We start from the raw sequence: 12,011 nt of genomic DNA on the forward strand, positions 1-12,011 counted from the left end.
AGCCAGGACAGCTTGACCCCAGATCCAGGGTCCACTCAGCCTTCCCAGCTCCCACCCAGGGCAGGGGGTGTCCTACAGCCCCCACCAACCCAGCCAGGCAGTTTCTCTGTTTACAAGGAGAGTGGGAAGGGGTCCTCCTAGGGAGCTTCTGGAGCTGGGAGACTTGTTTCTAACCCTGACTGGCCCTTGTCCCTGGATGCTAGGCTCACCTTGCTGATCTGGGCCTCAGTTCCCCCTCAGCAAAGTGAGGCCGAGGACCAGAGCCCCACAGGCCCAGCCAGAGCTGACGAAGACTGGGCAGTCTTGCCCATATCCTGCTGCATTCCCAATTCCTAATCGACCCCCTAGACTTCTGCCAAGGCGTCTGCGGTACCTGTGGGGACCCCAGACTGGAGCGTGAGGGTCAGCTGGCCCAGGACCCGAGGAGAACATGAGGGAATGGCAGTGGCCATTATATGGGGAAGCCAGAAGGTGACAGGCCCCTCCCCAAACCTGGGGGTGTGGAGCCCCCTCCTCAGTGGGAAAGAGACCGCCGGCTGCCAGGTCATGGATGGTAGTGACTGAGCTGAGGTCAAGGTGAGTAGCTGGGGACCTGGGCCGAGCCTGTTGTCTAGACCCAGGGGGAGTGGGTGGGACGGGGTGGGCCAAGCGTGTGCGGGCACGTGTATGACTGAGCAGACGTGAGCGTGAGTGTGTGGAGAGTGCATGCACGCACTTGCATGAATGTGTGTGCACGTCTGTGGGACAAGCCCAGAGGCCCAGGCTCTGGGCTAGGGGCTCAGAGGGGCTCCCAAGGGCTGGAGGTGGGGCTGCCTGGTCAGCAGTCCCAACAAAGGGCCACAGTTCTTCCATGGGTGGGGGGTCCTGGAAAGGCCAAGGGTGCCCTGGGAGGGGCTGTGTGCACAGTGGCCTTGGAGGGCAGAGGAAAGTTCCCATGGCCGGGCCAGTGTTCTGATACGGCATGGGAGAGGAGAAAGAAAATATCAAGAAGCCACGATTATCTCTCCCCGGGAGAGGGAGTCACAGGACACAGCCTTGAAACCCTGACGCAGAGAAGCCGGGCCTCCCAAGCCAGGCTTAACCCTTTGCCTCCCCCTCACGCCCCTTCCCATGGGCCCATCCGCCCTCCTTCAGAGCCTCTGGGCACAGGCCCCACGGGCCTCGCAGGGCTGACCTGGAGCACGGGTCCCAGGGATCCGGCGCCCACACATGGCATCCAATGGGTGCCACAGGACCGTCCGACTGAGGCCACACTGGCCGTACTGCCCTCCCGCTCGGGGAACCCCGGAGCACAGGGATCTCTTGGGGGCAGGGGGCGGATTCTCTGCCCGGGGTGGGGGGAAATCTCTGACTGGGAGGGGATCTCTGCCCCCGGGGGCGGGGGAGGTGGGAATCTCTGCCCGGTGGTGAGGGGTGTCTCTGCTTGCCGGGGTGGGGCGGGGGGGGTGGAATCGCTGCCTGCGGCGGGGGGAGGGGACTCTCTGCCCGGGGTGGGGGGGAATCTCTGCCTGGGGGGATCTCTGCCCGGGCACCTCTCCCAGCCCAGTGCTGAGGATGGAGGTCCAGACTGGTTTCCTGTTAGCCCACCTCTGAGCCCTCGTTCTGGCCACAGACAAGGGTGTCAGGACCCCAGATTTAGCAAGTCAAAATTCAGGACACCCAGCTCAATTCCAAGCCAGATCAATGATTAGTGTCACCTCTGTGAACGGGCGTCCTAGCGGTAGGGGCTAAGGCTCTCGTTCCTCTGGGGAGACGCCCCGGGGGGGCGGTGTTTCCACGCCACAGGCACATAACATTTAACCTCATGCCTCCAGAGGGGCTGGCCATTTTCAACACCTCCTTTGACGGGTGGAGAAACTGAGGCCAGGAAAGGCAGCCCATGCAGTGCCGCCGTGGTGAGCCATAATCCAGGCCTCAGCTGTTCCTTTGTGGAGGGGCTGCCGACCCTGCCTGACCCTGGCTTCAGAGCACCAGTGGAGAATAGCCAGTAACTGCAGTGAATCCAAGAAACTGTGGGGCAGGCTGGGGGTGCGGGCAGGCCACGGGGTGCTGGGCACATTGGGATGTGGGCAGGCAAGACTGAAGGCTCTGTACCCCACAGACTAGTGGGGTACCCTCTCTGGGAACAGACTGGGAGAATTCAGCAAGGGTTAACAGCAGGCTACCTTCTGGGGGCTGGAAGCTGAGGCCTGAGCTGAGCAGACAGCTGTGGGACAGCCCCTCCCCACCCAGAAGAGAGCACAAAGAGGGAGCGAGTCATCTTGAAGGCCACCCCTTATCGCTCATCAACTCAGTGCCAAGCACGTCCTCCCAGGGCCAACAAGGATATTTTCTGCCTTGTAGGCAAAGGGGGGGCTGGGGCCAGTGCGCTTGGAGTTGTAGGGGCCGCTCTTGGGGTCCGCTGTGCCCAAGGTTTAACTGGACCTAGCAGGGGGGGCCCTGCCCCAGGTGACAGGGACCAAGACACAGTGCCCAGGCCTGCATGGACCCCGAAGGGCTGACCAACGGGAAGACTTCCTGAAGGTGGGGTCTGCCTACAGGACCCAGGAGTGCTGCGAAGACCCCAGCCTCAGTGTCTGCCCAAGGGGAACTGTCCTCCCCACCGAGGGGGGCACTGTACTGGCGTGCCGAAAAGTCTGCCCTGGGGTCTCCCTGGACAAGTGGGAGCCAGGCTGTGTGGTCACATGGACAGGGAGGGGCCGCCCGGGGCCTGGCCTTCCTGCTCCCTGTTCGGGTTTCACTCAAAGCATGGAGGGGGCCACACAGCAGCTCAGAGCAGGGTGGTGGTCAGGGCGCACCTGTTGGGCAGGGAGCAGTCCCAGCATCCACCAGCTGGGGACTCTGCCGACAGCTTGGCCAGGCCGAAGCTGCCCCTCGGTGCATTCTTCCACCTCCTGGATCCACAAAACTCACATGTGCAGGAGGCTGACACCCCGAGGGTCGGGCTGTCCAGGGCCCATAGCCAGGTGGGCTGGCTGGGATTGGAACCCCCCACGGGGCGCCCAGCCTCTCAGCCACCTCCTCCCTCTGACCAGCTGCTCCCCCCGCCCCCCCCGCCCCGAGCAGCTGAGGGAGGCTCCTGGACTGCTGGCTCTCTGTGGTTTTCGGGAAACGCACACAGTGGTCTGGCCCCCTTCCCCTAGCTGGTGGGAGACTGGCCACCCCACCCCCAGGGCGAAACCCTGGGCTCCTCCAACTTCAAAGGGCAAGGCAGGCCAGGGGGACTATGAGGTGACTGGAGGGGGCCCATGGCACCCATCTGTGGGCAGGTTAGGGGCCTTGCCTTTCAGTGTCTCTTTATACCTTTCTGGACTTTGAAAGTGCTTTATAATGAGCAGGCATTGACTTAAATCAGGAAACAAGTGTAAGGAAGTAAATCCCACAGCTCTGGGGCAGGGCCTGTCCCCACCCCACCACCCTCGGCCTCCCTGCCTGTCTGTCTGTCTAGGCCCCTGACTCTTGCCTCCTCCCCTCCCGAAGACCCACCTCAAGGAGCCCAAGGTCAAGGGTGACAGTGTGTTTCCCAGAAGCCCTGGGGTGGGTTTGAGGGGGAATTTGACCTCGGGTCACTGAGCAGGACCCCTGTGGTATTACAGAGTACAGTGGCCAGAAGAGATGGCCCCTGAGCCAGCACTGGGCTGGAGGGCTGGAGCGTAAGGGGGTCCCCCTGTCAGCCCGACACCCAGCAGGCAGCTCCCTCTCCAGCCAGCATGAGCGAGGGCAGGTGTGAGCAGGTTTGGGGCACCCCTGCTCCCAGCGGAGGATGCCTCCACCATGGGCTCAGGGAGCATCTGTCGCTGACCACCCAGCCGCTGGTCTCTGCGCCTGTGTGTCCATCGGCCCGAGGCAGAGAACTGAGCCCAGCGCTGGGGGACTGTCCCCTGCAGAAGCCACGGGCCCGTAGCTGCTCTGTTCCAAACAGGGGTCCGGGCCACGGCGGTGCCAGGCAGCAGGGCCCACGCATGTCCCTGGGGGGCTGATGGCTGTGCTCGCTCCTGGCTTCCCTCATGTGGCCGCCTGTGCCCCCCCAGGCTCCTGCCTCTGCCCACCTAGAGGCTGGCGAGGTCAGAGATTTGGATGGAGGAGCATCCACCCCAGCTCTACGGGTGGGGAGAGCTGAGGGGCTGCAGGGAGGGTGCGCGGACACACACACACACACACACACACACACACACACACACACACACCCCCGGCAGGTGCCCCAGGCGGAGGGGTTGCACGCAGGGAAGCTCAGCTCCTGCCATACGGAGGTCAGTGTCCGGTCAGTGCCTGTCCAAGTTGGGGGACAACCTGGTCCCCAGGGGGAGTGTCTACCACGGTGGTCATAGAACTTCCTGCTGTGGGAAGTGGCGGAGGTGGGGGCCTGAGTCTGAACCAGGAGGGTCTCCAGGTCCCGACCTGTGTCCTGGGTTCCCTGGGGGCGCTGCCTGTCCGGCCCCCGCAGCCCCCTCTGCTCTCCCCTCAGCTCCCGTGGTATCTGCACCACAGGCATGTGCGGCTCTGTGTGGGCAGTCTTGGGTCCTTGCTCAGCGTCCCCTGGGTGTGTGGGGCCCAGGAGAGCCGTCCCGTCCGGTCCTCGGGACTCCCGGGGGGTGTCCCCAGGGTGGGGGGCTGGGACTTTGAGCGGGGAAGGGAGGGAAAGGGAAAAGAGGTGCATTTCCCAGGCCTGACACAAGCAGTGCCGCCTTGGTAGATAAGGCTGGCCAGGGCTGGCCTGGTCCCAGGTCCTGGCCGGCAGTCCCCAGGCCCCGTGGCCTCACCGCCCGCCCGCTGGGCCCAGGCTCAGCCCTGTGCTCAGAGCAGGTCTTTGTGCCCCAATCTCGCAGGTGGGGGGTGGGGTGGACGGGGTCCTTGGCACGGCCCAGCCCGGAACCACATGTGACAGCGGCTACTCTGTGGGCCCCAAGGTCGCGGCCGCCCATAAATGGGGCGGACTGCCGGCAGCGGCAGAGGCAGAGGTCTGCCGGCAGCCTCCGGGCTCTCCTCCGGGCTCTCCTCCGCGCTCCCAGCGCCGCTGCCCGTGCCGCCGCCTCCCCGCTCCTCGCCAGACCGCGCGGCCCGCCGACCGCGCACAGGGACCGACCGCGCACAGGGACCGTCACCCAGGACCAGGACTGCGGAAGCTGCTCGTTGTTCCTTTTTCCTATGCATATACTTCTTTGAGGGTCTGGCCTGAAGAGGTGTAAGGCATGGGAAAATGGGGCAACGAGGTCCTCCTCGCCCGCGGAGCCGCTCCGGCATTCCCGCCGGCCCCACGTCCCTCCTTCGGCGGGGGTGGGCCACGGACTGCGAGCACAGGCTTTTGTGTGTGCCCAAGGGGCCTGCCCCCGCTGACCTCTGCCTCCCAGGGGCTGGGCGCCGGCGAGAGCCGCAGAAGCTGCTGGACCAGGACCTCGGGCGGCTGTCAGTGGGCAGGGGGGCAGGACCCCGCGGCAGGACCCCACGAGGCTGGCTCCGGGCTCCAGGGGCAGGAGGGGCAGGCGGGGCAGGCGAGGGTCTGTCATGGCGGCTGGGTCGTGGCGATTTCTGCTTTTTATACTTTCATTCTACTTTGGTAATGGTGAGTGTGAGTTGATTTTCTGATCAGAAATGTCAATAAAGCTAATTTGATGTGAACTTAAGTGTAATCATGTTTTGAGGATCAGTTTAAATCAAAGCTGCCCGGTCATGCGGGGCTTTCTCTCGCCGCTACCAGTGCGTGGGGGGTGGGGGGGCAGTCCCATAAGAACCGTCTCGGAGGAACGTAGTAAGAAACGTGTGGACATGGACGTGAGGGGGTGACCTGGCTCCCGGGTGCGTGAGCGGACGGAGGGCGGCCAGGGCCTGCGCCACCTCGGGCGGGCGTCCCCAGGGTGCCTGGGAGCGGATGGTGGGGTGGGTGGGCCAGGAATCTGCCGCCACCAGCCCCGCGGGTCAGGGTGGGGGCCCCTCGTCCAGGAGCCTGTGGTCTTAACTTCCTGGTATAGAAAAATGGACAGAAGCCCTCAGGAACCAAGAGCTTAAACAATGATTGTTGGCTTTTGTCGGCTAATCGGCCCAGCAAATGGGGCAGTTACAGGGGCCCCTTTATCAGCAGCACTGGGCTGGCCTGTCCCCTAATCTCATTGGATCGTTCCTCCCTCCAAGGACCAGAGCCTCCGGGATGAGGGGAAGGGATGGGCTGGGTGGGCAGCAGGGTGGGGCAGCCCCCAGGAGACCCTCCCAGTACCTTGTCCTTGTGGGTTTGGGGGTAGGGCTCCCCGCAGGACCCTTGAGAATGCTGTCGGGAAGCAGGCATCCCACCACCACCCTGTGGATGTGCCAGGCAGGGCCTGGCTCCTGGGCCCCGGGCCCTCGGCATGGCCGTGGCTTTCCCCCGGGGTTCTTGGCTGACTGTGGGTCACATGCCTTGTCCCAGCGCTGGGGGTGGGGTCCCTGTTGACTGTTTGGAGCTGGGTGGGCTGCTCCCTTGCCATTTGCAGATTTAACTGCCTGAGCTGGGAGTGAGGGTCCCGCGGGCCAGGGCCGCTGCTGGGGGGTCCTCATCCTACCACTCATGACCATGGCTGCTGGACAGTGATGGGGTCCCGGGGGCAGCTGTCCCTCCCGCCCCGGGCGCCCACGGAGCGGACTGTGTGCAGAGCATCAGTGCCACGGCACAAAGAGCTGCGTATTTCCACCGTTGTGGGGTGCAGGGTCAGTCCGGATGCCCCGGAGCCGGGGCCAGCGGGGACAGCATTTGTTCTGCAAGCCCATGACTTCTGCTCTGCTAGCGGGTCGTGGGGGTGGCCCCACCCCCGGGGCCCACCGCGTCCAACCTGGGCGTGCTTCCAGTCCAGCCAGAGCTATGGTTTCAGGCAGAGAAGTTCAACATCCACGGACCCACCACCTGACTCTGCAGCGAGTGCCGTAGGTGCTTTGTTGTCTTGCTTTTGAACCTTGTGTGTTTCAGACAGGAGGCCCTGTGGGGAATCCGGTGCCCGGTCTTGTCCCCGACCAAGGGAGGCGGGGGAGGCCTTGTCTCCAGCGGCTCTCATGTGGTTCCAGCCAGGGGTCACCACGGCCATTGGGGCGCCCTGCCCCTCTGACAAGTCACTTTTGCGGAGCCCCAGCTGGTGTCCACTGTAAAGTCCCTGTTTTCTATAAACTGGAATTTAGGTTTTTGGCAAGACTGTTTCACAGGTGCTTCTGTGTGCTGAGCTGCAGGGGGTGAGGCCCACAATCCCGTGCTGGTCACAGTTAAGGGTAACTCGGTGCCCAGCATGGGGAGGGGCTTAGGAAGCACGGTCCCACCAGTTAGTCCCACCGCCGAGCCCGACGGCGACTGCTGGTCAGGAAGGCCACTCTGGTTAGAGAGAAGACCAGGTGAAGGGGTTTCCATGCCTGAAAGGGTGCTGATGTTTCAAGTGACTCCCCAGGCGGCGGGTGAGTAGGTCCTGGGAACAGATACCCCTGTTCACATAGGACATAGGACACAGGACATACACCGTGCTGTACTCAGCTTCCCCTGGAGACCAGGCAACTTGGAGTAAAAGGTAACTAGATGCTCGAGTTCTTAGGGGTGTAGAAAGAAAAAAATCCAGTTACATGTTCTTGAACCAAAGATTAAAACAAACGAAAACACAAAGCTGAGCAGTATGTGTTTAGGCAAATCCTGACTGCACAAGAAATCTTGAGTAAATGGCCTGACAGAACGGCAAAATAACCACAAATGGATGGAGTAGCAGTCGTCCCTGCAAGAGGGCTGAGGCCTTGGCCTCTAACTGGCCTGTGGCTTTGCTGCCCCTGGACAGGGCTGTTCTGACACCCAGACTTCTGCTGCTGGAATTGGGAGCAGCTACTCTTCACAGCAAGCGGAGCCCCGCGGGCCAGGAGCCCAGACGGCGGCCTCCCCCTGTGGCCAGGACGACCTGGCCAGAGGGACTGGTGCAAGGCTGAGCCCTTGAGCCAGACCAGACACAGGTTTGGATGTTGGCTCCCCACGGTTTTCTGGCCAACGTGAAAAGCAGAAGGGCCATGAGAAGCACCCAGACATGTGCCTGGCTTGCATGGGCTCTGAAGACAAGGCCGCAGTGGAGGCTGCCAACCCCACTGGCTTCTAATGTTTCAGAGGGCAGGACTATCTGCGTTCCTTTCTGGTTCTTGATCTGGGGTCATCGTGAACATGGGACTCAAACCCGGAGGTGATAAAAACACACTTCCCTTCCTTCGATCCCTTCATGGTTTCCACGTTCACACTCAAAGCTTCTAAGCACAGAGGACAAGGAAGTCTCCAACTTAATTTTTTTTTTTTTTAAGATTTTATGTTAGGGTAAGCTCTACGCCCAACGCAGGGCTTGAACTCACAACCCGGAGATCAAGAGTCGCATGCTCCACCCAGCCAGGCACCCCTGCATTTTTATTTTTTCCAACACTTTATACTGAATAAATTACCACTGAATCATGCTATAAGCCCAACACTCAGCAAGTCCACTTTTGGCTTTTGATTTTGTTCACTGACCCGTCATTTGGTTCTTAAACTAAGCCTGGAGTAGTTTTCAGTGAGGGAGTGGCTGTAGAATGTCTTCAACTGTAAAACCTGCAGAATCCTACGGTGGGTCAGGGTTCCAGGTCCTGCCTGTGGATGGGCACACGGCTCACACCTGGTGTGGCTGGGATGGAAATGAACGGTGAACAGCTCTGCGCGCACCTGCTCTGCGTGGAATGGCAGCGTCTAACATGCTCCTGCTCCAGCCCAGGCCTCCGGCTTATCACACCTCCTCAAAAGGCATCCCCGGTCTGGGGCAGAGCACACAGGTCCCAGGGTCCCCTGGACAAGGCCGGGCCCAGTGTGTGCGCCTGGCCCCCAGGGTCTCGGAGGCAGCACATCAGAGGCTGTTGGCTGCACGAGGCCCACACCAAGGCCAGGGAGGCTTGTTCCACGTGGCAGAGATCCCAAAAGGAGCCAGGGGCCTGTCCCAGTGCCGGAGGCCCAGGAGGGGATGCCCAAGGGCAAAGCAGCTGCAAGCCACTGCCCAGGGCAGAGGGGGGTGGGCAGAAAGCCACCGGTGGATAGAGCACTCCAGAGAAGGGGCTGCTCAGCTGGGAGTCCTGCAGTTGGCGTTTGTGTTTCATTCGGCGATTCTGAAACCAGGTTTTTATCTGTGGGAAAAACTCGATCAGAGCAGAGGCAAGAACAGCCGCATCTCCCGGCCACCACCCCGGCCTGGCCCCTCACCTGCACCTCCGAGAGCCGCATCTCCCGGGCCAGCCTCCGGCGCTCCAGGGGGCCCAGGTAGCGGTGGTGCTGGAAGGCGCTCTCCAGGGTGCTGACCTGCTCCGCGGTGAAGGCCGTGCGCACGCGGGGAGCCCGCAGGGTGTCTGCCTCCTTGCTCCACCCTGCGGAAGGACAGAAGGGCACTGAGTTCCTCGGGATACAAGGCCACAAGTTCTGCAGCCTGCCGCAGACACGGGGACGAGAGGAACGGCCGGGGCCTCCGCATGAGCAGATGCCCTCCCCCCCCACCCCCGCGCCACCGGCTCCGGCTTCCCCTTTCTAGTGGCTCTCTGCTCTGCTGTCCCACCGGGTCTGGGCACAGTGTGGATGGAGGCAGAGCCCCTCCTCCCCTGCCAGCTCAGGTGTGGGGTGGAGTCCGGGGCCGCGAATATTGGAGAAAGAGGGCTGCAGATGGAGTAGTTTTTTTTTTTTAAACATTTTATTTATTTATTTGACAGAGAGAGAGACACAGCGAGAGAAGGAACACAAGCAGGGGGAGTGGGAGAGGGAGAGGCAGGCTTCCCGCAGATCAGGGAGCCCGACGTGGGGCTCGATCCCAGGACCCTGGGATCCTGACCTGAGCCGAAGGCAGACGCCTAACGACTGAGCCGCCCAGGCGCCCCAGATGGAATAGTTCTAATGCAGCCCCTCAGCTTCCACCAGTGCATGTGGACCACCCCCCCATGCTTCCAGAGAGCAGTTTCTTTGGCCTGCACACAAGGAACCCGCTCACTGGGGTGGTCGGGAGGGCTCAGCGCCTTCATCACGATGCCCCCAGGCTCCCCTGCCACCAAGTGCAAATCTGTGGCAACTCTGTGTCTAATCTCTTTTTCTCTTTTAAAGATTTATTTTAGGGGTGGGGGCAGAGGCAGAGGGAGAATCTCAAGCAGACCCCTCTCTGAGCACGGAGCCCCATGCAGGGCTCGATCTCACGACCTTGAGGTCACAACTTGAGCCGAACCATGAGTCAGACACTTAAGCAACTGTACCCTGGCGGAAGGCACTAAGTACCTTGTGGTGAGAGTGCTACCTGGTCTTTCTTCGACGCACATCTGACCAAAATGCCAATGAGCTCTTTGTGGGGGAAGCAGGTTGTACAAAATGAACTTTAACACTTACCTGGAAGTGTGTGGGAGGGCAAGAGGGGCTTTGCTTCAGACAGGGTTGGGGGCAGGGTGTAATAGTCAGCAGGAAGGGTTTGGATGCAGGGATGCCTGGCTGGGGTTTCTGAGGGGGGAGGCACTGGTTGCAGAGAATAAATTTAAAATTTTACTTCATTGAAGTGTAAGTTTTTTCCGTAAGATTAAACTTTTTCAAAAATGAAAACTTAACAGATAATAATCAACCCCACTTTTGACTACGTAGGACTTTAAAGCTAAAAGTAATGATTACATCCCAAAGACGTAAAGACAGACCGAGAAAACTCTCGTCAGCAAACGACAAGGGTTAGACAGAGTTTAGGAAGCCACCAGTACCTCCCAGAGTCAAGGCACAGAAGGTATTGGGAATTCCTAACCACAGGAGAGCAGGGCTGCCCTTGAGCCAAACCCACAGGGCTCCAGGTCCACTGTGAACAGGCTGAAGTCTGGATGCTGTGCCAAGGTGCCCAGCTTTGGGGGAAGAACCACACCACTCCCCTGAACCAGGCAGGCTTCACAAGCTTTCAGACCTGTGTCCAGAGCCCTGTGACCCCTGTGGAAATGGGCCCCAAGGACTTACTGCAGAACTGGAAAGCCAGTTGCACCAAGGGGCGAATGTCGGAGTTAGGGCTCACAGTGAGGAGCTGGGGCAAGCCTGCGGTGCTGACTCTTGGAATCCAGAGGTGGCCCGGCCAGGGCCAGGAGCCAGCCGTCCCAGGAGGTGGGTAGGGAAGAGGAGCCCCAAGGGGCTTGAGGAGGGAAAACTTCCCTGCTGGCTTTTGCTTCTGAGAGGAAGCGTTTACTTGCTAGAGGGGTCAGGTGAAACCTCCAACCCCAGCCCTTGTAAGAATGTCCCCACCTCCAACCCCAGGTAAGACCTCCCCACTGAACCCTCCCTGGCTCCCATCCCAGTCTGGGAAGGAAGGGAGCATCCTCACCACCCATCCGCAGACCTACCAGCCGTGGGCGTCCCTGGCGAAGACACTTCTGAGGACTTCTCCCCCAGGCCCACGGTCTGAGGGAGCTCCCTGCTGCCGGACACCCTGGCTGGAGCAGAGAGACTCCTCCAAGAGACTTCAGAGGGCCTGGAGGTGTGTGACGGCCCCACACGGCTGCTCTGGGAAAGCCAGTCCACTGAGCCAAAGCTGGATGTCTGGCGGACACTGGGCAGGGTAGAGGAGGGAGACATGCCTGTGGGGCCAGCCTCAGGGCTCACAGGATAGATGGTGGGAGTTAGGTACAGGGTCCTCCGCAGAACAGACTGTGGGAGTAAGGCACGAGGTCCTCCGCAGGTTTAGCAGAGCTGGGCTGCGTTTATAAGCTCAGGAGGAGGGAGTGGGAGGCCGGTTTGCGTAGATGGCTTAAGTCCTCCCCCCACCCCCAGATAAGTAGCACCTAATTGCTTCAATTCAGAGGCACAAAGGAGGCCATTCACACCTCCCCCGGCTCCAAGATGTCTGGAGAGGGGCGGGGCTGTGGCCACCGGTCAGGGAGATGTGCTGGTTGAGGACTCGTCACATCCGTTCATCTCCCCCCTCCCCCACCAGGGCTGGCCCCCTCCTAGTTTAGCACCCATGCTGGAGACTTGTCCTTTGGGGGTGCGGAGCCACCTCGTCTCCTGCCCCGTGGGGATCTGC

The 12,011-nt window shown here is 61.2% G+C and overlaps 1 protein-coding gene across 1 annotated transcript; it reads right to left on the reverse strand.

The window, feature by feature from the left end:
• Nucleotides 1–8,739: 8,739 nt before the first annotated feature.
• Nucleotides 8,740–11,563, reverse strand: VENTX (VENT homeobox). The gene is made up of 3 exons (XM_028119947.1): nt 11,332–11,563; nt 9,197–9,357; nt 8,740–9,120 (listed from the first exon to the last, which is right to left on the reverse strand). Exons 1-3 carry the CDS (start codon nt 11,561–11,563, stop codon nt 8,740–8,742), a joined length of 774 nt encoding a protein of 257 aa, XP_027975748.1.
• Nucleotides 11,564–12,011: the final 448 nt, after the last annotated feature.

Source organism: Eumetopias jubatus, unplaced genomic scaffold, assembly GCF_037043125.1.
Source record: "Eumetopias jubatus isolate StellerSeaLion01/CBP00866 unplaced genomic scaffold, mEumJub1_p1.0 scaffold_17, whole genome shotgun sequence".
Lineage (NCBI taxonomy): Eukaryota > Metazoa > Chordata > Mammalia > Carnivora > Otariidae > Eumetopias > Eumetopias jubatus.